At 45.9% G+C, this 24179-nt stretch overlaps 1 protein-coding gene across 2 annotated transcripts in view; it reads right to left on the bottom strand.

Annotated features, from left to right (window-relative positions):
* The window catches only part of LOC308596724 (overexpressed in colon carcinoma 1 protein), a 25722-nt gene extending 1543 nt beyond the window's left edge, over positions 1–24179 (bottom strand). The window contains exons 1-5 of one of the 2 annotated variants that reach the window (XR_014012680.1): positions 23969–24179; positions 8473–8497; positions 6960–7068; positions 2840–2875; positions 1154–1248 (exon numbers count right to left, since the gene is read on the bottom strand). Coding sequence is in view for 1 of the 2 variants with exons in the window: in XM_081211917.1 (XP_081068043.1) it covers positions 1169–1248; positions 2840–2875; positions 8473–8497; positions 23969–24011 (184 nt within the window). In the remaining variant the exon portion in view is untranslated. Of the gene's footprint in view, positions 1–1153; positions 1249–2839; positions 2876–6959; positions 7069–8472; positions 8498–23968 lie in introns of those variants that run through there. The other variant, XM_081211917.1, reaches the window with a different exon arrangement.

Below are 24179 nucleotides of genomic sequence, written 5' to 3'. Positions count from 1 at the left end.
AAAAACCGAAACGTTCAGCTTCCAGGACATTTGAAAACCGAGGTACCACTGTACAGCCCTAACCCATTTAGTAGTTTATTTGTTTTATTTACATCATGCTTTTCCAGCTGGCAAAGTCTGCTAGGGGAAATTTCGCAACCCCCATTTGTCACGGTCACCCATATGTAAAACTTAAACCAGATATAAATTAAAGAAAGCAGATTGAAGACTCACAGTGGTGATGTAGGAAGCATGCATATACTGTGCATGGGGCAATTACAATGAGGTCATAGGCACTCAAGAGCAGAGATGGGAAACCTCAGACCCAGACCCTTCAAGCATCTCTGCCCAGCCCTCAGGACTTTCCTCAGGCTACACACCTCACCAGCCCTACTCTGTGCTAGTCCACAAGTGTTTTTGCCTGGCTGGAATATGTCCTTGAACTGTGATTAATGGCTCCTGCTGACGTTGATGGAGAATGAATGTGTGTGTGTGTGTTTAGAAATCTCTGAATTTTGCATAGAACAAATGTGGACTACTGCACAAAGATAAAAGGCACATCTGTTGCTCTGCTCACTCTTCCCTCTGGCCCCGCCCACTGTGCCCCCCCAAAGGTTGTCCATGTTGGAATGCAGCCCTCAGGCTGAAAGAGGTTCCTCACCCCTGCTCCAGCATCTCAAATGGTGTTAAAACTATATTAGCACGGCCCAACTATTCAGAGAATACTTTGATGTGGAACCCTTGTCATGTGGGATGGGGGGAGTGAGGCCAAAATTTGATGCCCTCCCCCAGCCCTCACACTGCTTTCTCAAAGCTGGCTAAGTGGGCACTGGGCTTTGGGAAGGAGGTGTGAGGCTCTGGCAGGATCCTAGAGCCCTCCTTCCGAAAGCTGGGAGAGCACTAACTAGGCTTTGGAAAGGACCCTCGCAGATGCTACAGTGCTTGGTAGTCATTGAACAAAAGTGATCATCTAATACAGCCTTCACCAGACTGATCTAATACAATCTAAGCAGTGAACATAGCTGCCTTATTTGTTTGTTTGTTTCTTGGTTGGTTGGTTGGTTATATACCAAATGGCTTCTAATTGGTTAACAGTTTCAAACACCAAAACAACTATCTTAGCGCTATGATAAATTAGAGATGCTAGCACACTGGAAACACTAAAAGCACACACCTTTTTAAGAAGTACCTTGAGACGCCGTCTTTGACTGGGTGGAAATCTTGGTAGCTGCATCAGCTGGGAGACCCACATAAACACCTCCATAGTTCCTTAATGGAATGGAAAAACACCGACATGAAAACCATAACTTAAACTGAGAGTATACCTAATACTAATAGCAGCAAAATTAACTACTTTAACGTTTGTATAGGACTTTTCAAGTGTTGAAAGCATTTCACACGTGTTAGCTGGTTGCAATCGGCACAACAACCCAATCCAAGTTAGCATTATTACCATCCATCATGTAAGAGGGGGGAGACAGAGAGTGGAAGGGAGTAGCTTGCTTTAGGTGACCTTGTGTGTTCATTGCAGAGGTAAAATTCAATATGCTAGATCATGCAGCTTTTCGGAAGAGATATGATAGCAGTCTTCAAGTATCTGAAGGGCTGCAACATGGAAGACGGAGCAAGCTTGTTTTCTCCTGCTCTGGAGTGTAGGACCCAAACCAATGGGTTCAAATTACAAGAAGATTCCAACTAAACATTAGGAGGAATTTTCTGGTGGTAAGAGCTGTTTGAAAGTGGAAGAGACTCCCTCAGAAGGTGGTGGACTCTCCTTCATTGGAGGTTTTTAAGCAGAGGTTGGGTGGCCATCTGTCAAGGATTCTTTAGCTGAGGGTCGGACTAGCTGATATCTGGGGTCCCTTCCAATTTCCACGATTCTATGATTCTAAGCAATCTGCCTCCTCCAGTCTCCGTTTTGCCTGTTTGGGATCTACCCCTTGCTCAAGGTGACCCAGTCTTGCATTAAAAATTAAATTAAATTAAAAATTAAACAACTATTTTACTTTTAAAAGACAACTGAAGGTGGCCCTGTTTAGGGAAGTTTTCATGTCTGACACTGTATTGTTTTTAATATTCGGTTGGAAGCCGCCCAGAGTGGCTGGGGAAACCCAGCCAGATGGGCAGGGTATAAATAATAAATTATTATTATTATTATATAAATTCAAAATGGATCCCAACAATACAGATAAGACACAGTTCTTGAATGTTATACAGAATGGCAGAAGCAGCTCACTATTTAAGGCTCAGCCTCTTTCTTCTCAGCCTCAACTCTCCCTCTCAAGAAAGTAGCTCAGTTTCTCCATCCACAGCAGACTTCAGCTCTCAAGGCATAGCAAGCCAGACTGTGCAGCTGGTCATAGAAAACGGACTGCGCCAACCGATCAATTGACTATTACCAATTGACGGTTCACTACCGCAGCCATCTTGTTTGCCTGATCAACATGCGGAGGGAGGCTCAGCTAATTGGAGGAAGGGCTCTAACCCTGTAGCCTCCCCTCTTAAGAGTCTCTTTGAATAACCTACAGCAGTTTTCCATCAAACATTCTGTTTAAAGAATGTGGCCTCTCACAGGCCTTCTTTGCATCATTGTTTACTCTAAGAAAGGTCCTTAATTTGCTTCTGTGCTATGACTGTTTCCCAGCATCAGGGGGTAAAGCAGAGGTTGAGATGACAACAATATATTGGGGGGCGTGTGCAGCTAAACTCTCTAGGAATCTCTGCTCATGCAACTAAACCAAAATACAGTTGTTGGTTTGGGATAATAACCTAAAAACCATCCCTTTCCCTGTGTTCTTTCCTCATGAAACGGAAATCCATTTTGGATCGTACAACTTCACCCCAATCCACAGCAACATACCTCCTCTTGTCATCTTCTGACACTGACTCTTCTGTTCTGCAATGACATAAATGACAAAATAGATTGTTGAAACTCGGTTTTAAATTCCCCACCCAACCCTTTCTGTCGATAGTTAAACTTCTACAGTCAAACCTCGGTTCCCGAGCACCTCCATTATTGTACGTTTCAGCTCCCAAATGCCGAAAACCCGGAAGTAAATGGTCCGGTTTTTGAACATTTCTCGAAACCTGAATGTCCGACGCAGGTTTTTTTGCTTATGTGCAAGAAGTTCTTCCAACCAATCGGAAGCTGCGCCTCTGTTGTCGAATGTTTCAGAAGTCGAACGGTCTTCCAGAACGGATTACGTTCGACAACCAAGGTTTGACTGTATTTGCCAATAACTCATTCTCCTACTTCCTTGAGCCTTCTGCTGACAGAAAGAGGAAAAAGTCATAGCTGCCCCAAGCAGCTCCAGGCTCCAGGCATTTCCCACAAGGCCCCTGATGCAGTATGACTCTGGACTATTGTGGACGTTGAAACGTAATGAGGCTCTCAAACATCTGGTAGTCCTTGGGAGTGTTGCTCAGAGTGCAGCTGCAGCCAAGCAAGCCAAGCGGGCTTACCAACAGAGGAAGGAGCTCACTAGAGGGCACTTTATGAGGGGGGTGTCGCATATGCCTCGCCAAAAAAGAGGAACTGTAACCTCCTTCCAACAACTCCTGCAGCCAAGAGGACATCAAACAAACTGCTCTGTTTTCCTTTGGACCACATCAGTGAGACCGAGAAGGGGGTCTTGTCGTTTGGGCAGCCCAGAACCTCCACACACTGCCCAGGCTCTTAGACCAGAAATGATGACTATACAATGGTACCTCAGGTTACATACACTTCAGGTTACATACGGTTCAGGTTACAGACTCCGCTAACCCAGAAATAGTACCTCAGGTTAAGAACTTTGCTTCAGGATGAGAACAGAAATTGTGCTCCGGCGGCACGGCAGCAGTGGGAGGCCCCATTAGCTAAAGTGGTGCTTCAGGTTAAGAACGGACCTCCAGAACAAATTAAGTACGTAACCAGAGGTACCACTGTAATTTAAATAGAAATGTAGTACTTTTCACTACAGTGGAGGTTATACTTTCGATGGGTAACTTCAGTGCCCCTGCTTTCCTTTCTCAGGCAGCCCTTCAAATAGAGGACTGTCCATGGTGAAACAGGACACATGAACCCCACCATAACTTTGCCAGGGGCCTCAAGGCCTGCAGAGAAGCACTGAATGAAGGACAAAAAGGGGAGGTTTGTGAACATGAGTCCTTGGGGAACATTTCTGCATAGCATTCTCCTCTCCAGAGATAAGTATTGTAGGAATTATTACTGTGGCAGTTTATATATTACAGCCAATCTCCAAACTTTGGGGAAGGTCAGTATTCACATGCGTCCGTCAACAATCCCAGTCAGATTTTGTGAATGTCTAAACACTCTGTGAAATGTCTAAAGATTTTGTGAATGTAAATGGGATGCGGGTGGCGCTGTGGGTAAAACCTCAGCGCCTAGGACTTGCCAATCGCATGGTCGGCGGTTCGAATCCCCACGGCGGGGTTGCTCGGTCCCAGCGCCTGCCAACCTAGCAGTTTGAAAGCACCCCCGGGTGCAAGTAGATAAATAGGGACCGCTTACTAGCGGGAAGGTAAACGGCGTTTCCGTGTGTGGCTCTGGCTCGCCAGAGCAGCTTCGTCACGCTGGCCACGTGACCCAGAAGTGTCTGTGGATAGCGCTGGCTCCCGGCCTATAGAGTGAGATGAGCGCACAACCCTAGAGTCTGTCAAGACTGGCCCGTACGGGCAGGGGTACCTTTACCTTTACCTTTTAAACACTCAAGAAATACCTTAGCGAATACTGATAGCTTGTGTGGGCTGGGGGTAATGGGCGTTGCCGTCCAAAACATCTGGCAGGGCTGATCTATTTGTTCCCAGCAGGAGGCAAAGCATTCTCATGAATTCCTAAATGCAAAGTTGAAAGCTCTCGACTGTAAAGACTACTTTAACAAAATCACAACTCTGGTTGCTATGATGTGTGGCTATTGGAGCACCCTCACATTAGATGTCAAAGAGGTAAATAACTATACAACTTTTAGAAGACATCTGAAGGCAGCATTGTATGGGGAAGTTTTTAATGTTTGACGTTTTATTATGCTTTTATATTTGTTGGAAGCTGCCCGGAGTGGCTGGGGCAACCCAGTCAGATGGGTGGGGTACAAATAATAAAATTGTTGTTATTGTTGTCATCGTCATCACCACACACATTAATAATTACTACTACTACAATTTATTACCTGCCCTTCCCCCTAAGGTCCCAGGGTGTGTTACAACAATTAAAACACAGTAATATTAAACCCAATATTTTAAGAAGCTTAAAGCAAATTAAAATTACAAAAAACAAGTTGGCAGCTATTAACTTTCAAAGCTTACATGCAATATCCGTGTGCAACATTTCTGGAAGCAGAACTGCCACCCACATTGCTATCTCTATCTGGGGAAAGACACCCCTCCTCAAAAGTTTATTACTGCCATTTCTGGTCACAGGCTATTTCTGGAATTTGAAAGTTTTAGGGCAGGAGAAGGGGACTTCTGGCTCTCAAAATGTTGCTAAACTAAAATACCCATCACCCCTAACCACTGGACATGCTGGCTCTAGTTCAACCAGCCATCTGCTCTGGCTCCACTACCTGTTGGCATCTCTGCCTTCCACCCTGCCAGTCTCCACTGAGAAGGAAGAAGTTAACAATCAGGGCTTTTCGGCTTTTCTGTTTTCCCTCTAATATTTCAAGCTCTGTTGTCTCTGGCAAGCTTTGAGGTCCCATCTACTTTATGAGGTCATTAAATATCCCTTGGTGCATTGCACAAATGTGCCTTTCTTTTATTCAGTCCAAAAATTCTTAGTCCAGAGCCCTTCAGAAATAGAAACAATTCAGTGGTGGTGTTAAAGCTTCTTGTTTTTAGTTTCAAATACAGTCGTGCTTTGGATCCTGAACGCCTTGCAACTCAAACGTTTTGACTTCCAAATGCCACAAACCTGGAAGTGAGTGTTCCGGTTTGCAAATGTTCTTTGGAAGCAAAACGTCCAACGTGGATTCCAGTGCAGGAAGCTCCTGCAGCCAATCCGAAGTCGCGCCTTGGTTGTCAAACATTTTTGGAAGTTTAATAATAATAATAATAATAATTTATTTATACCCCATCCATCTGACAGGTTTGTGCCACTCTGAGTGTCTTCCAACATAATATAAATGCACAGCTAAACATCAAGCATTAATAATCTAGTATGCACAGCACAGCACAGCAAGAGAGCTATGCTTCTGTTGGGACCATATAACACCGGTCCTGAAAGACCTACATTGGCTCCCAGTACGTTTCCAAGCACAATTCAAAGTGTTGACGGTGACCTTTAAAGCCCTAAACAGCCATGGCCCTGTAAACCTGAAGGAGTATCTCTACCCACATGGTTCAGCCCGGACACTGAGAGTTCAACTCCAAGGACCTCCTGGCGGTTCCCTCACTGCAAAAGGTGAGGTTAGAGAGAACCAGGCAAAGGGGCTTCTCAGTAGTGGCACGTTCCCTGTGGAACGCCCTCCCATCAGATGTCAAGGAGATAAGTTTGCAACCTTCAGAAGACATCTAAATGCACTCCTGTATAGGGAGGTTTATAATGTTTAATGTTTTATTGCGTTTTCATGTTGGAAGCCATCCCAAGTAGTTGAGGCAACAGAATGAGATGAGTGGGGTACTAAATCAATCAATCAATCAATCAATCAATCGTCTATTAAAACACTTTAAAATTAAGTCTTATATTAAAGTACTTACATATGCAATAGATGAAAGTTAATCATGTCCATTGATTTCAATAGGTCTATTCTAAGTAAGGCTACATAGGATACAACTCAATACATTCAAACCCCTCAAAGTTGCAAATCTGAATGATCTCATCCAAATCTATAAGGTTGTCAGCTACCATGATGCTTAAATGTAAGCGTATTTGTAAGTAAGTTGATGGACCTGGAAAGCTACTATTGACACAATTTCTTTAATGCATTTTTTTTAAATGGCGTTGACGCTTTGTTTCTTCAACAGAAAAAAGAAAAGAGGCTCTGTACCTTTAACACAACAGGTAGAATTCAACAGGTGCAGGCCATCTTCCCTTCACTGCATTTCCACATCAGCAAAGGCTTCACCTATTGTTGTGCAGCTATGGAAAGCTCCCGTCTACAAAAAGGTGGCAAACTAGTATTTTATACATCTATATACTTCATCATTCCTTCCTGCCTGGTGACTGACTCTTAGAAAAAGCCCCTAGAATGATGGATCTAGGACGTTCATTACTGCTATAATTAGCTACCCGGGACTTGTGGTTTTATTGCAGTCCAGCTGCTCCTCCTTAACCACCCCACTGCTTTCATCATCCACTTAACATCTGCTCTATTAATTAAGGAGCCCCAAGAGAAAGCACAGCAGGCAGAGAGGGAATTTCAGCAGGAGTTGTTTATGCATTTGGCACCTGAACATTTCACGGTTGTGTAGAAAATGAGATTTCAACAGGTGTATCTGGACATGCAAGCCACTGAAATTCCCTTATGTGGACAACTGTGAAAGGCGCAAGGATCCCTTCTGCTTTCTCACTTGGCCACCCACACAGAGAATAATTTCCAGGTTCCGAAGTGGTTGTGTATGCGGTGATAGAGGTGATGAAAATGATGCAGCCAGTGCGGTGTAGGGTGTCATACTGGGAGGGTTCAAATTCCCTCCCCCCCTCAGCTATGAAACTCACTGAGTGACCTTGGGCCTGCCACTCACTCTCAGCCTAACCTACCTCGCAGAGTCGTTGTGGTGATGAAACAAGAGAGGCACAAAAAATACATGCTGCCTTAAGCTCTTTGCAGAAAAAATGGGACATAAATGCAGCAAACAAACAAATAATCCTGAATCACCAGCTAGGAATACTGAGGTCCAGGCAGCAGGCAGGCGAAAGCAGAAACACAGCCCAATGCAATGTGATTTCTTTTGCAAGCACGCTACTCATGCCCAGCAAGACAGAAAAGCCTTTCAAACAGATACTAACAAATTTGCTTCGGTGATTTAATGCTAGCATTAATAAAATAAGGCAAGCTGGGTTTTTATTCAGGTGCAGAAAAAACAGAAGGCAGGTTCATTCAACACACACCTTCCACATGCTGAAATAATTGTGGTGGGGACACACACCGAGGCTAACCCCACCCCCACAACTGATGCATGCCACAGCTGCATCCTTGTTTGGTCAGTGCAGGAAGGGGGCCAGTCATGTCCACCTTATGGAGTGCATCATGGTGAGCCTCTGTGGGGAGGGGTCCTGTGGACCTCCAAGCATGGACAACTTTTTCACCAGCTGCACAACAATCCACGGTTGATGACAGCCTGGTTCAAATGCTGTGGCCTATCATATCCCCATCTGCCCAGAGACTTCAAGATTTCTGGAATTCAATGGAGCCTGCTCCCAAGTAAGAAGGTTACAACGGAAGCTTTACTTAAAACCTGTCAACCCTGGTTAGAAGCTATCATGAGATGGTTACTGGCTCTGGTAATCATTTGATAATTCAAAATATTTTATAGACAATGCAAAAGATATATACTTACACATCTATTGCTGTTCCTGCAGTATCTAGAATGGAAAGAGCAAAATGAAGGTTGGGTGTAGAAATTTGGTGTCACTTGTTCAATCCGTCATTTATTTGTATGCCACTTTTCCAAAGGTCAAACTACGTGCAAAGCGGCTTACAACACATAAAAAATTACGTAACAAGACTAGTCATAAACCATAAACAAAACATCAAAAAGTACACAACCAAATGGGGGGGAAATCCACATAAATCATGAAGAGACCACTAATGAACAGAAATGCACCCCTTATATTTCCACTTCCATCATTTCTAAGATATTGGTGTCAGGCGTGCTAAAGAGCTGGGTGACAGCAGGGCTGTTAAACTGGTGCCAGCAATAGCAGGCCCTAACCCAAATGTGAATCTCCAAGCTTATTCCACTAAGACGTATCTTTCTTAGCCACTGCATTTAAAGATCAGGTTGATTATCATAGTGACATCGATCCCCTCCAGGATTGAACTTGGAACCATTTTAAATATTGTAACATTTTTTATTGCCAATTAGTTAGAAAACATCTGTTATTAATACACCCTTCGAATGGCAGGCATATAAAAAATATACGAAAAATCCAAAAAAAGCAGAATGGAAGGCAACAACAAACACCACACTTTATTCCCCATCATATCAGCAGCTCACTGTTCATGACTCACTCAGCCACTAAATGCACAGAAGGCAGGAATCAATTAAGGATGACCTCCTTCTTCCTCCCCTGTTATGAAAGGCTGTTTTATTGATGCTGAAATGTCATTCAATGAAGCCTGCAGGGAAGCAGCCCACAGATAGCTTCTGCTGCAGTCCTAACCCTGTTCACTTGACAGTAAGCTCCACTGACTTCAGTAGGGCTTACTTCTGAGTAGACGTGGGTAGAATGGTGCTGCTAAACATTGGGCACTTAAAAATATATATATTAAACCTTAAATTTAAGGCTTAATGTGAACTTGAATGTTTTGGTAGCTATCTATCTATCTATCTATCTATCTATCTATCTATCTATCATTTACCATATTTTTCGCCCCATAGGGCGCACCGCCCCATAGGATGCACCTAGGATTTGGGGGGGGGGAATAAAGGGGAAACATTTTTTTGCCCCCAGGCGCGGGGCTGGCACGGGGGAAGCCCGAGCTTCCCCCGACCCCAGCCCCCAGAACAGCCTGCTATCCGCAAGCCTAGGGAGCCCGGCGCGAAGTCGCACCGGTCTCCCCAAGCTTGCAGAGAGGTGCGCGAAGCCTGGGTGCGCTCTTCAGCGTGTCCCAGGCTTTGGAATGCAGGCAGCTCTGCGCAACACTCGGGAGCCCGGCGCGACTTCGCGCCGGGCTCCGGAGGGCTGCATGGAGCTGCGCGAAGCCCGGGGCTGCAGGCAGCTCTGCGCAGCCGTTGGGAGCCCAGCGTGACTTTGCGCCGGGCTCCGGAGGGCTGCGCAGAGCTTCCTGAAGCCTGGAGAGTGAGAGGGGTCGGTGCGCACGGACCCCTCTCGCTCTCCAGGCTTCAGCGAAAGCCTGCATTCGCCCCATAGGATGCACACACATTTCCCCTTCATTTTTGGAGGGGAAAAAGTGTGTCCTATAAGGCGAAAAATACGATAATTTGTATATCACCCTTCATCTGTAGGTGGTTCACAACATAAAATTACAGTATAAAAAATGCAAAATACATAAGAAAAATAAGGAAAAACCCAAAACCAACAATTTCCCCCCTCCCACAACACATTTAAAAGGGCATTGGATGTCAATCAGCCAAGGGCCTGTTTGAAGAGAAATGTCTTCATCTGGCACCTAAAGGTGTATAATGAAGGCGCCAGGCAAGCCTCCCTGTGGAGAGCATTCCACACAAACGGGGAGCCACTGTAGAAAAGGCCCGTTCTCGTGTTCCCACCGTCCAGACCTCTCACAGGGGAGGCACACGAAGAAGGGCCTCAGATGGTGAATGAAATCTGGGTCAGTTTATATGGGAAGAGGCAGTCCTTGAGGTATTGTGGTCCTGAGCCATTTAAGGCTTTATAGGTCAAAACCAGCACTTTGAACTGGGCCCAGAAACTAATTGGCAGCCAGTGGAGTCAGACCCGGATTGATGTAATATGCTCAAACCTTCTTCCCCAGTGAGTAACCCGGTCACCGAATTTTGCACCAGCTGAAGTTTCTGAACTTTCTTCAGAGGCAGCCCTACATATAATGTGTTCCCAGCCTGGTGCCCTCCAGATATTTTAGACTACAACTCCCATCAGCCCCAGTCAAAATGGCCAATGGTGAGGGATGATGGGAGTTGTAGTTCAAAATAACTGGAGTGCACAAAAGTTGAGGGGGGGGGGATATTCTATGCCTGGGGATTCCCTGAAGACTGGAAAGTAGTCACCAATTTATAAAAAGGAATCCAGGGTGGATGGTGGAAATTGCAAGCCAGCTAGCTTCACATCTCTCCTGGGAAAACTGGTGAAAAATATTCTTAAATATGAAGCATCCTAAGAAGTACAAGCCTTGCTGAAGCAGAGACAGCATGTCTGAGTTCTTTGAGAGTATAAACAACAATAGAGAGAAGTGATCCGATTGACATAGTATACTTGGGAGTTTCAAAAGCTATTGACAAGGCACCTCGGCAAAGACTCCTGAGTAAGCTTAGCAGTCATGGAATAAGAGGAGAGGTCCTCTGACGGATTAGGACTTGGTTAAGTAGCAGGAAGCAGGCAGTAAGGACAAATGGACAGTTCTCCAAATGGGGAGATGTAGAAAGCGGAGTACAGGGTCATTTGGGGATCTGTATCAGGACCTGTGCTTTTTAACTTGTTTGTAAACTATGTAGAGCTAGGAGTGAACAGGCAAGTTTGCTGATGATACTAAATTGTTTGAGTTGTGTTTTGTTGTTTTTTAAAAAACAGATTAGATAGACAAAGAGTCTGACCTGGACTATGACAACTCCTGCATTAGCTCCATTGAAATGAATCAGCTTTGTGCAGGGTAATCTGCCCGTGGATTGTTGGTAGCTATTCTAAAGAGACAAAAAAAATTCCACTCTAAAGTGGCATTAACCAGAGATTTGTCCTACACTGCTCATTAATGTGTCCCCACTTTGAGTTGAAATGAATTCAGCAGCTAAGCGGCATCAGATTTAAAATATATCAGAGGTAAACAGAAAAAAAATATTAAATAAATAAGGAGAAGATAGCAAGAGCAGGTCAAATCCAAACAGTCGAAAACCCCAGATAACCAGCACTGAGTTCATCTTGTAAGAACTTAGGTTTGAATTTATGACCTGGGCTTCGGTTACTTAGATCAGTGTTTCCCAACCGGTGTTCCGCGGCACACTACTGTGCCGTGAGACACCGGCTGGTGTGCCGTGGGAGGGAGGCGGGCGAGAGGCGGCGGCGAGAGGCGGCGGCGGCGGCGAGGATCCGCGTCGAGCCGGGGCGGCTCCGCGGTGGTGGTGCCGAGCGGCGGGGCAGCGCGCGCAAAAGGGAGGCGCGCGAGACAGCGGAGGAGGAGGAGGCCGGCATGTCCGGGCAGCAGCAGCAACAGCAGCAGCAGCAGCAACTCCCGGCGACGGCTCCTCCTCCGCCCGCTATCGCAGCCGCCGCCGCCTCAGCTGCCGCCGCCGCCTCAGCTGCCCTCGCTCTGCTGCCTCCTCCCACCCCGGCAAGGGGGAGGGAAAAAACTTTCATTTCTGTGCGTCCCTCCCAGCGTGACGCTGCGCGCTGACGTCACGGGGCGGGGCTTTAATGGTGGTGTGCCGCGAGATTTTTTTCCGGTAAGCAGGTGTGCCGTTGCCCAAAAACATTTGGGAAACACTGACTTAGATGACAAAAGATACAATGGGAGCCCCTTGCATTCCATGCACAGAAGCTGACTGAACTGGCAAGTCAAATTTACTACAGCATTGTCAATGGGGCAGCATTTCCTGCTACACCAGAGGGCAACAGGTTAGCTGAGGGGTAGGGGGGCGTGCTGCATGGCACGCACAGCTTTGTGTGCCAACATCTAGCTGCCACTTTCCACCCACACTGAACCCCCCACCTGAAGCAGCTCTATCACCCTTCCAAATGATAGGGCTGGTCCTGGAAAGCAAAGCAAGACAAATCTGCCCCCCCCCCTTGATGGGCTCTCAGTCATCCTCATCCTGACTGGCATCAGATGCTAGAAACAACCACTTCATTGTACAGAAGAAGCAGACAGAGGGGAAATAAGAAGAGGAGGAGACAATATAAGGGGTCGGTCACCATTTTCTTGTAGCCTAGGGCCTTTGGACTGCCCATCTTACATCACCATCTCCATGAAAGGCACACATCACACAGGAAACGCATTACCAAAACAGGACAAAAAGTTCACAGATTTGCCTAAGATTTCCACATGCTAATTTATATGTATTGATGCAGAATTAGAAATAATTACTATAACTTACAGAGAAACGCAATACATGTCAAAACAGCAAGGAAAACCAAGTGACCTGTGTCCCTGCCTGTTCAGTCTACTCTCCAGGTGCTAACTGCATTGATGGGCAACCCCAAGGTCTCTGCACTCCCTCAATATAGCTGTTTATCTCTGAACCAGTTCTGAACCAGACAGCCCTTTAAAGAGAGGCCTGTCCTATGGAGAAACAGGACACACACAGCCATTCTAACATGCAGACAGAGACTCTGGGTGGTTCAGATAAAGCTTGGTCAGCTTAAATCGAAGTGACTAATTGCACAGGAAAATAGTGAATGATTTTCCATGCTTCCGACACCAGATTATATCTTAGTTTGGAGTATATGAGTCAGCTGTAGGTTTCATCAGCTCGCAGGAAACTATCAGCTCTAAGAACAATTTCTAGCAAAAGCTCTGGATTGAAACAGGCACATCCCATGTTGTCCAAACCATTTCCAAATTCCAAATTAAAACTGAGTTCAAAAGTTGAGACGCGCTTTCCCCCCTCACTCCTAATGAATCCTTATCAGTAGGGATTTTGGTGTCCGGTGGTTTGCCAGGAGATAGGCCAAGTTTTTCAACAAATAACTGCCCCACCTCCAGCCAGGAGAAAGCAAACGGTATCTGCAATTTAAATTGAACTTTGTTTGCTGAGCTATGGGACCTTGTGTACTGACACCAACATTCTAGTATATTTTTCAGCCTGAGGGGCACATCCCCCTTTGGGCAACTTTCTAGGGGCCACATGTCAGTAATGGGTGAAAACAGAGGCCAATGTGGACAGAGCAACAAATGTGAATTCTACCATACTGCAGTAGGCAACTTACTGCACACAAAGCCCTCTCTATCTTCCAGCCAAGAAAAGATATTCTAGCCAGGTGAAAAAACACTCATAGAGATAAAAGAGGCATGAGAGTAGAGACCAGCTGGGATAGGGAGTCCTCCAAGACCAGGGTAGCCAACATGGCACCCTCCAGTTATTACTGGAGTGCAGTTCCCATCATCCCTGATCATTGCCCATGCTCCCTGGGGCTGATGGGAGCTGAAGTCCAGAAACACCTAAAAGGCATAGCATTGGCTACCCCATCCAAGCCTCCTCAAAAATGGTTCCCATGAAAAATGTGAGCTCTGCAACTTCCACTGCCTTGCTTGACTGCAACCTACCGTATTTTTCGCTCTATAACACGCACCCGACCATAACACGCACATAGTTTTTAGAGGAGGAAAACAAGAAAAAAAAACATTCTAAACAAAACAGTGGATGTATGATTTTTGCAGTTCATGTTGTGGCCACAGATATGTGATCTGACGGTGAGTTTGGGGCAGCCCAGTGCAAAAATCCTGAGGATCCATGTGGATCCGTGCTTTGTAACCACGTTTTTGCACCACTGCGGCCCCAGGCAACAGTGGGTGCGTGATTTTTTGGGTGCAAGCTGTAGCCATGGACATGCTATGTGATCTGATGGTGAATTTGGGGTGATCCAGTGCAAAAATCCTGAGGATCCATGTGGATCCGTGCTTTGTAACCAGGCTCTCTGTCCCTCTCTCCTCCCCACTCAGCGGCTCTTCTCCCGCTTTGCTGTTTCAAAGCGAGCCACGGAGGAGGGAAGGAAGGGGAACCATGGATCCTCTGCTCACGACCGCAGCAGATCCCCCCGCCATCCGTAGGCATTCGCTCCATAACACGCACAGACATTTCCCCTTACTTTCTAGGAGGAAAAAAGTGAGTGTTATGGAGCAAAAAATACGGTAAATAGCTGTTACCCGTGCCATGCTGGCTGAGGCTGATGGGAGCTGTAGTCCAGAACATCTGGAGGGCACAGGCTGGGGAAGTTTGTACCAACTGGAGTAGCTACCAGCTGCTTCTCTACATCATGATTCACCGTTCTGCCCCTGTCTTCTTTCACTCTGCCTCCTGTGGTCCACTCCATCCCATTGCTCCTGGTACAGCAGAATTACCTGCCAGATTCTTAGGAGGCATCTCTCAATGACTCATGCAGAAAGGTGGAGATGGGCTGTTCTGGGGAAAGGTTGCAATTCTTGCTTTTATATGCTCTGCTTGAAGCGTCAAGCTGGAGACTTACTCACAAGCTATCTACACCCAAGGCTGCGCAACCAGCTGTTTGCCCCTCGTTGTGTGTGACCCTTGGGACCCGGCACTTCCGAATTTGCCACTACACTACTGTATGTGGGATCTGGGAAGAGTTGTTCAGTAGGGATGAGCTCTGCATATGCCCTGTGTTCCAGAACTAAAGCCTGTCATTAAAAACAGGTTTCTGAAGCACAACTCAGCTCAAAATAAGCCCGATGTGCCTCATATTTTGTGATGACAACAACTGCCAACCTCCTCTTGGTCCTTGCACCACCCATGAGTTTCACTCTTCTCATTTCTTGCCTTCAATCCCTTCTCCATAAGTGCTGCAAGCTGAATGAAGTCTCCAGTAAATATATGCAGATGTAGTCAACTTGCATAATTTAGAATTTTAAATTTCTATTTAATATGTTTTTTGGGGGGTGTTATGATTTTCCATGTAAATTGCTGTTTCTTTGCTCCACATACCTGCAGACCATCTCTTAGCCTGACCCAATGTCACAAGGTTGTTGTGATGATGAAATGGGGAGGGGGAGAAACATGTATACCCCCCTTGAGATCCTTGGAAGGTAAATGTGATATACAAATGTAATCAATTTTATAAATAAAATAAATAAATAATAGGACATTCTTATGACCTGTGCTTTTTTTTCCTGGGGGGAATGCAGGGGTACGCATACCCCTAAACATTTTGTGAATCTTTGTACTTTTGTCCATTTACTGTATTTATTTTTCCCGATTTGAACTATAAAATGATGTTTTTCTTGATTCAAAATGAGAGTACCCCTAAACATTTTTAATGAAAAAAAAGCACTGCTTATGACACTTGAAACCAAAGGGCCCATTGGTGGAATTTAGTTTTGTTTCAATTAGTTTATTCGTTATAGTGGTTCTTGTTTATTTACAAGGCGAGGTAAGCATAACAGGGTAATGCAATTGTATTGGCATACTTTATTCGCTAGATAACTTCCTCTGCTTAGGTTTTCAGGAATAAGTAAATATATAATGCAATTTTTCTTGGAACTAAAAGGGTTTCTTATTGTGCCAGCATGTAACCTTCAGCTCAGAGTGTAAACACCCAATTCCCTCCCCCATCTGTTGTGTCCTCCTAATCTTCAAGGTTCAGTTTGCTTTTTCTAGCAGAAGACCAAGGCTGAAATTGGGATATTGCTCAAAGCTTTAGTGGGGATGGAAGCATAATAGTTTATCCCTTGATCCATGAAGATCGATAACACTTTGCAGCACAATTTTACCTAGAGTACCTGCAGGAGCTATTATTACACTTACTAAGCAGATGCTTTAAATTGCAGAGAGTTCTTTCCTAAGCAAAATTCATGATGACATCAGGCAGGCAAGCACTCACTCACAGAAAGAGCTAATCATCTGCCTTTAACAGCACTTTATCTGCAAAAATCAGCAGGTGGAGCTTTATACCTCTATGGAGATAACCATTATCACTTGCTAATGTTTAGAGCTCAAGCTGCATTCTAGGAAGATACATGAGCCAGCAAAGAAAAGAAAAAAGTGGCAATCCTTAAGAAGCTTGTTTTAAAAAGGATTGATGTGGTCATGAGTAGGAAAGCCCTTTATTTTAATCCCTCTTCTAAAGCCACATTCACACCATACATTTAAAGCACTATGATGCCACTTTAAGCAGCCACGGCTTTCCCCAAATAATTCTGGAAGCTGTTTTTTGTTAAGGGTGCTGAGAGTTGTTATCATAGAATTGGAAGGGATCCTGAGGATCATCTAGTCCAACCCTCTACAGTGCAGGAATATGCAGCTGTCTTCTATGATTGAACCTGCAACCTTGCTAACAATTCCCAAACAATACATTTAAACTGGGACACGGGTGGCGCTGTGGGTTAAACCACAGAGCCTAGGACTTGCCGATCAGAAGGTCGGTGGTTCGAATCCCCACCACGGGGTGAGCTCCCATTGTTTGGTCCCTGCTCCTGCCAACCTAGCAGTTCGAAAGCACCTCAAAGTGCAAGTAGATAAATAGGTACCACTCCGGCGGGAAGGTAAATGGCGTTTCCGTGCGCTGCTCTGGTTCTCCAGAAACGGCTTAGTCATGCTGGCCACATAACCCGGAAGCTGTACACCGGCTCCCTCGACCTATAGAGCGAGATGAGCGCCGCAACCCCAGAGTCGGCCACGACTGGACCTAATGGTCAGGGGTCCCTTTACCTTTAGGACTGAACCTGCAACCTTGCTAACAATTCCCAAACATTTAAATTACCATATGCAATTTTATGCAAACCTTTGTCCTCTTTTTTCGTGTGTGCAAAGCAGAGATGGCCACCCTAAAGAAAGAATCAGTGGGTGGGTTTAACTAAGTTTTGCTCAGAATAGAGACATTGAAATTAATGAGCATAATTCAGTTACAACCATTACTGTCAAGAGGTCCACTCTGCTTAAAACTCAGTTGAATACCACACACTGTGTAGGCTCCAACATGTTCCATCCATTGCCAGAGAATTGCACTCAGTTGCACCACTGTTTGTTTACAGTACCAAAAGCAGAAAGTTCCAAAGCAGAGTCAGATGCAAACATCTCTGCTTTCCTACCAAACCCTGCAGAAGAAAGCAGGAGCTGGAAGAGGAACAGCTTCATCTCGTCAGGATCCTAGGAACGGGGATTTCTTTGCCTTTCTCCTTCTATCAAAAAGAAAGGAGGGGAATGACAAGGAATTTCAAACTCTCCAGCATGATCTCAACCATTCACCTCGTATATGGGCACATGGTGCTCTGTATGTGGGCAGCATATCTAAAGCAGCTGAAAAATTGCAAGTGACAGCCACTGATGAGTCTGGTCGAACTTATCATATAAGCTTCCTATAATATTCCAGTTTAAGCAATCTGAATGATTGCCTTCTGGAGAATTTGCACCATTCATCACATTTAAAATAAAATGCATAAGCTGATTTTTAAGCAGGGGTAGCCAACTTCTTTTTCCCAGGGAGTCAACTTATTCTATAAGTTAAATGTCCCTTACTTCACAAATGGTTGGGCTTTCATCAAAGAATGACTCCATCTCTAGAAACACGACTTTCAGTGATATGGACCACAAGCATTCAGGCAGAGGTGGGACATTACACGTGAAGGATCTAAGCAGAAGTGTAATAGGAAAGTGTGGGAAATCTCTATTGTTTTACAGCTTGAAAAGAAATGTTTCTTTAGGAAACTTGGGCAAACTTTTAACACACCTTAATTAAAATTTTGTAAGCCTTCCAAGGGATAAGGCTAATTTGCTTCAGGGGTCAGATCTGGCCTTCAGGCCACTAGTAAAGGTAAAGGTACCCCTGACCATTAGGTCCAGTCGTGGATGACTCTGGGGTTGCTCGCTCATCTTGCTCTATAGGCCGAGGGAGCCTGTGTTTGTTCGCAGACAGCTTCCGGGTCATGTGGCCAGCATGAATAAGCCGCTTCTGGTGACCCAGAGCAGTGCATGGAAACACCATTTACCTTCCCACTGAAGCGATACATATTTATCTACTTGCACTTTGACATGCTTTTGAACTGCTAGGTTGGCAGGAGTTGGGACTGAGCAATGGGAGCTCACCCTCTCGCAGGGATTTGAACCGCCAACCTTCTGATCAGCAAGCCCTAGGCTCAGGGGTTTAGAGCATAGAGCCACCCGCGTCCCTGTTCTTCAGGCCACTAGCTGGTTAAATATGACTGTGAGAGAGAAAGGCGGGGGGGGGGGCTAGCAAATTACATGAGAATTTCAATATGTTCTCCATTGCACCACTAATTTAACAGTGGTTTACTTTGTCTGATATATACATAAACCAGCTGAGATTTAATAAACAAATCACTGTAGCAAAAATCACCACCCTCTTGTGTTTGGGCCAGATGAGAATATTCAATCTTGCTGCTAACTGTTAGCTAATTAGTGCAAATTGTATAACATGTTTGCAAATGCAAACCTGCAAGCTTCATGAGCATTTTCCTAAGGTTAATAATGCTTTATGTTCCCTGGAACTGTGGCTCATTTAACAGCCAGTGTACCTAAGTAAATTTTTTTTATATAAAAAAAATCTCTATTTAACATCAATGAACTGCAAGTTTATATTTGCAAAAAGTACTTCCGTCTGCTTCAGTCACTCTTCTAATGGGGTCAGAGTCCATGTTATAATGGTCCTCCTTGCTCTCTCTCCAAATGAGGATCATAATGCCAACTCAGCCAAGTAGATGATGATCTGAGTCACATTGTTCCATCAACAATGTACCATCCAGGTCATTGTAGGGGAGACACTTATCAAAACTAAGGTGCTTACACTCCAGCCTGTCCTTCGTAGGATCAATTGACCCAGAACCAGAGTTTGAGTCATCTAAGATCTGGATTGGGATATGGAGGTTTTTGGCTCAGCCAGCCTCAGAAGTATTTGGGCTAGCATTAGGACAGGATTTTGTCTGAAAGTGAAATTGGGCTTCCTTATTTCCCTCCCCCTTTTACTGCTCTCCAGCTCTGGACAACCCTCTTTACAAAGCTGAAGTATATCACTTCAAGATGAAAATATGCAAAAGATCGTGCCAATGGGGCTCACCACCACTTTACTCCTTCCCATAGTTGCCCTGTTGGAAGGGGAAGGTCATATGACTTTTGCAAAAATGCCTCTCAAATGGCACACTTCCTCGACACCCCCCAGGCCCACCATGCCCACTGCACTTCATGCATCTCATGATGTAGACTTTGAGTCACTATGCCATAGCAAATCCTAGGGCTGTGCTCTAGCTCTGGCCAAATCCCAAACCAACTCGGGATGATTCAGGTCAGCCCAGTGTGCGTGCGGCCACAGCAGGTTGAAGCTGCCCTGGATTTCTCTGGGTCTACCTGGATCCAGTTTGGATCAGCTCTGGATTACCTGGGGTCGTATTGGGGCTGCTACAAAGTATCAGACCAGGCCCTGAATCATACAGCCCTAGCAAATTTGTTAAGTCATAAAGATGCCACAAGACTCTTTGCTGGAGATAAGACTTGCACCATTTGATCCTTCAAGAGGCACAACTCCATGCCTCTTCTCAAGAAAGGATTTGAAATGAAAAGCACTGCCATGAAATTGTTGTGGATTTACTCTGAACAAGCAATCTTGAATGGGATGACAAGTAGAGAAATATGGAATTACAATGCGCCCGCCCCCAGCACCAGTTAGTTTGAATTTCAGTTTTAGTTTTTATTTACCACAAATCCCGTGCTACCTGATATCACAAAATGAGCCCAGAATAGTTCAGTGTTCAGGTGAAAGTAGCTAACTGTAGCGTGAATCTTAGGCATCTGGTGCAAATACCTTTTGAAAAACAAACCAATTTTTAATACTTTTTCCACTGAGGATATGGAAAAATATTTGCTTTGACAGCAACAAGCTATATGCAGTCTAAGCAAGAGAGAACTCTCAGAATTTATTCTCACATATTTTCAATAGACAAAATCATTTTCTTTTGGATAAAGGAAGTTGAGTATATATGGCAGGCATGAAGCATAATTCTAAATATGTTTTCCTACAGGAGTACCCAAGAATCTTCACCTTTGCTCATGAGAATATAGTCATTCAGCATAATGACTTGAAAGTAAACCCTACTGTATGAATAGGACTAGAGATTTCCTGTTTCCAAGGCTACAATTCTATGCATGGGAGTCAGCACCACTGGGGCCTACGTCTGAGTGTATACACTTGTCAGCTCCATGGTCAATACTTGCTGGGGCAATGGAAGTTGGAGCCCAGAACATCTGGAAGACATCAGGTTGGGAAAAGCTGACCTGGACCAATGGCCCTCTACCAGTCTGTGTGCTGGGAGCAGTAACTTTAAATAAGTTCACTCATAACCCTGCAACACTACATTTCTTGGATGCACCTCAAACTGTTGAGGAATGCAAAGCAAAACCCTTCTTATAAGAACAGCTTGCTATTAATGCTTATGTTCCAGGGCCATCTTACAGTGGCAGAAGTTACTGGGAACTCGTGCTTAGGATGTGCATTGCTATCCACTGGAAAACATCGTAGATCCAAGAAGCTAAGGGCTAGAGCCTATCAAAGGCACATCCCAACTTCCCCAGGAGCACAGTCCTAAATGTGTCTACACAAAAGTTAATCTCCATTGAGTTCAATGTGGCAGACACCTAGGAAACGTGCAGGGTTGCAGCCTTAGTGTTACAACACTGGAAGTGCATTTAGGAGCTAGTTCCACTGACCTCAGTGGAACTTAGATACTAGCAAACATCCATAACATTGGACAGCTGCAAGCATTTGCAAAGCAATGGAAATAAACATAATAATGTAATAAAAGTAGTAATGATGTAATTGCACCTGAATGCATTGTTTTTCGGGACCACTAAGAAGTGGTATGAGCTAAGAGAACAAGAAGAACATACGTTTAAAGATGATTGGAAAACGTTGAATATATGGGAAATAATTGTATACAGTGGTACCCCGCAAGACGAATGCCTCGCAAGACGGAAAACCCGCAAGACGAAAGGGTTTTCTGTTTTGGAGGCGCTTCGCAAGACGAATTTCCCTATGGGCTTGCTTCGCAAGACGAAAGCCCATAGGGAAATCTCCGGGGACCTCTTTTAAATGCTGGTGGTGGGGAGCAAAGCCTTTCCCCCCCTCTGGCCTTCAGAAGAGGTCCAGGAAGGCCGGCGGGGGCCAAAAGGCTTTGCTCCCCACCGCCAGCATTTTAAAAGCAGTCCAGGATAGCAGGGAAGAGCTTCCCGCTATCGCAGATGGCTTTTGAAGGCAGGCGGGGGGGCAAAGACTTTCGCCCCCCACCCGCCTTCAGAAGAGGTCCAGGACCTCTTCTGAAGGCGGGTGGGGGGCGAAAGTCTTTGCACCCCCCTGCCTGCCTTCCCGGACGGCTTTTGAAGGCAGGCGGGGGGGGCAAAGACTTTCGCCCCCTGCCCGCCTTCAGAAGAGGTCCAGGACCTCTTCTGAAGGCGGGCGGGGGGGAAGTCTTTGCTCCCCCCTGCCTGCCTTCCCGGACGGCTTTTGAAGGCAGGCGGGGGGGCAAAGACTTTCGCCCCCCGCCCGCCTTCAGAAGAGGTCCAGGACCTCTTCTGAAGGCGGGCGGGGGGCAAAAGTCTTTGTCCCCCCTGCCTGCCTTCCCAGGGGCTTTTACATCGCCCCGGACAGCGGAGAAGTCCTCTGCTGTCCCGGGCGATTTTAAAATGCCGCCCGCCAGCATTTTAAGATCGCCCCGGACAGCGGAGATGTCCTCCGCTGTCCCGGGGTTTTTTAAAATGCTGGGGGTGGGAAGAAAAGCCATTGTCCCCCCCCCCCAGCCTTCAGAAGAGGTCGGGGGACACACTGTCCCTGGACCTGGTCTGAAGGCGGTTTCCATAGGAACGCATTAATTGATTTTCAATGCATTCCTATGGGAAACCGTGCATCGCAAGACGAAAAAACCGCAAGACGAAGAGACTTGCGGAACGAATTAATTTCGTCTTGCGAGGCACCACTGTACAGCTGAAAATGCTGGCAGGGTTGAGATAAGTTCAACAGTGTAAACAAGTTTTGATGGATGCAATAATGGAATACTGAATGGTATAGTTTTTGTAAAATATGCAGGAATTTATGATATGTAAAATGAACCACAGAAAGAGAAGAAGGGAAGTCACTGATATATTAGGGATGTAAAATGAGTATCTTAAATTGTAAAACAAAAAACATATTGAAAATTATATGCAGAGAAGAAGCGGTATGAGTACCCTAATCTTAGGGTCCGTAGAGCAGCATAACTTTCTGCATTCATGTGGTGCTTCCTGGACTGATTATAGGGCTGCATAGATGCAAAATGCTCTACAGCCATGAAACATAAAAGAAGCTTGTCACTGGTAATCCAGCAAGCTGCAACGGGATGACAACTCTTGGAAACCACTCCAAGCGACACTGGGCTGCAAAAACGTCTAAGGGGTGAATGCTGGTCACATTTTTGTCAAATGTTGACGCAGAAAAAAACTTTCCCATGATTTAACATCCACGGATTTAAAGCAGAACCATTCACAGACAGAAAATCTGAAGCATCATCATCAGAGAGGCAAGGATGTGGTGCCAAAACAAATGCATGAATGCAAAGTCAATTGTTCCCGCCCTGAGTTATGTGCATTTTAAGTGGATGAAAAGAAAAGGCCTTTTGTATTATTGGGGGGTGGGGGTGGGGGGAGGACAAATCCTTTCAGGAAGGGAATATCAGCCGCCAAGTACAAAAAAGAGCTTGAAATAAAGGATAAGTCATGCTGAAAGGTCAGCTGCAGAGAGCGACCATAACTCTTTCCAGCCAGCCTCTTTGCACTCCTAACATTATTCACACGCCTAGTAAATAGACATGCAGCAGTCCAGCCCTGCACTTGTCACGCCAAAAAATCAGGCTGCATCGCTTTGCAGGACACCTTTTCTTTGCCTGCTTTTGCAAAGCAGCTTCAGGAATGGCATTCCAGCAGCGGACTTGGTGTGTGTGTCCCCCTTTTCCTTCCCAGCTTCAGCTGTTTCCAGTGAGGGAGTGAGTGGGGGGAACCTCACACATTTTTGGTTCATTTCCGTCAATTAATAATAAGTAGTAGTAGTAGTAGTAGTAGTAGTAGTAGTAGTAGTGGGTAGAGGCAGGCAGGAGTGAATTGTGCCTGCACGCCCCTATCAAGCATTGCATCCCTTGCCTGAGAACAGCGTTGCTTGAGCGCGGCATGAAGTTTCTAGCCACTTCTAGAAGTGTGCGGCTGCCTCTCCTCGACGCCTGCCGGACACAGTCACACAAAGGGAATCTTCCTTTTCTTCTAGAACAGACCGTGCCTTCTCCTCTGCCGCCTCGCTGCTCTGTCCTTTCCCAGGCACCTTCCTCTTGCAACCCCCCAGCCCTCTTTCCCTTGCTGCCCTCCAGCCCTCCCATTACCTGCCTCCGGGCTCTTTCCCCGCAAGACCCTTCAGGGCATCCTCCCTGGCGCTGCTGCCAAGCCCCCACCTCCAGCCCCACCAGCCTCTCGCTTTGCCCCTCACCTCTGCTGCCAGCGCTGGTGGCGGTGGAGTTGCCGCAGCCCATCTCCCTGCAGCGCTGGTGGCTCTCTGGAGTGAGCGGGGGTCGCGCAGCCGAGAGGCAAGCCCCTGCCTCCCTCCGTCTCGCCGCTCCGCCTCCGGAAAGGATGCTGCCTCCCAGGGCGCCCTCGTTGCTGCCAGCGGACGAGAAGCAGGAGGAGGACCGAAAGCAACG

This window comes from Podarcis bocagei (genome assembly GCF_964188305.1).
Source record: "Podarcis bocagei genome assembly, chromosome: 10".
Lineage (NCBI taxonomy): Eukaryota > Metazoa > Chordata > Lepidosauria > Squamata > Lacertidae > Podarcis > Podarcis bocagei.
This window is presented reverse-complemented; position numbering and strand designations above follow the sequence as displayed.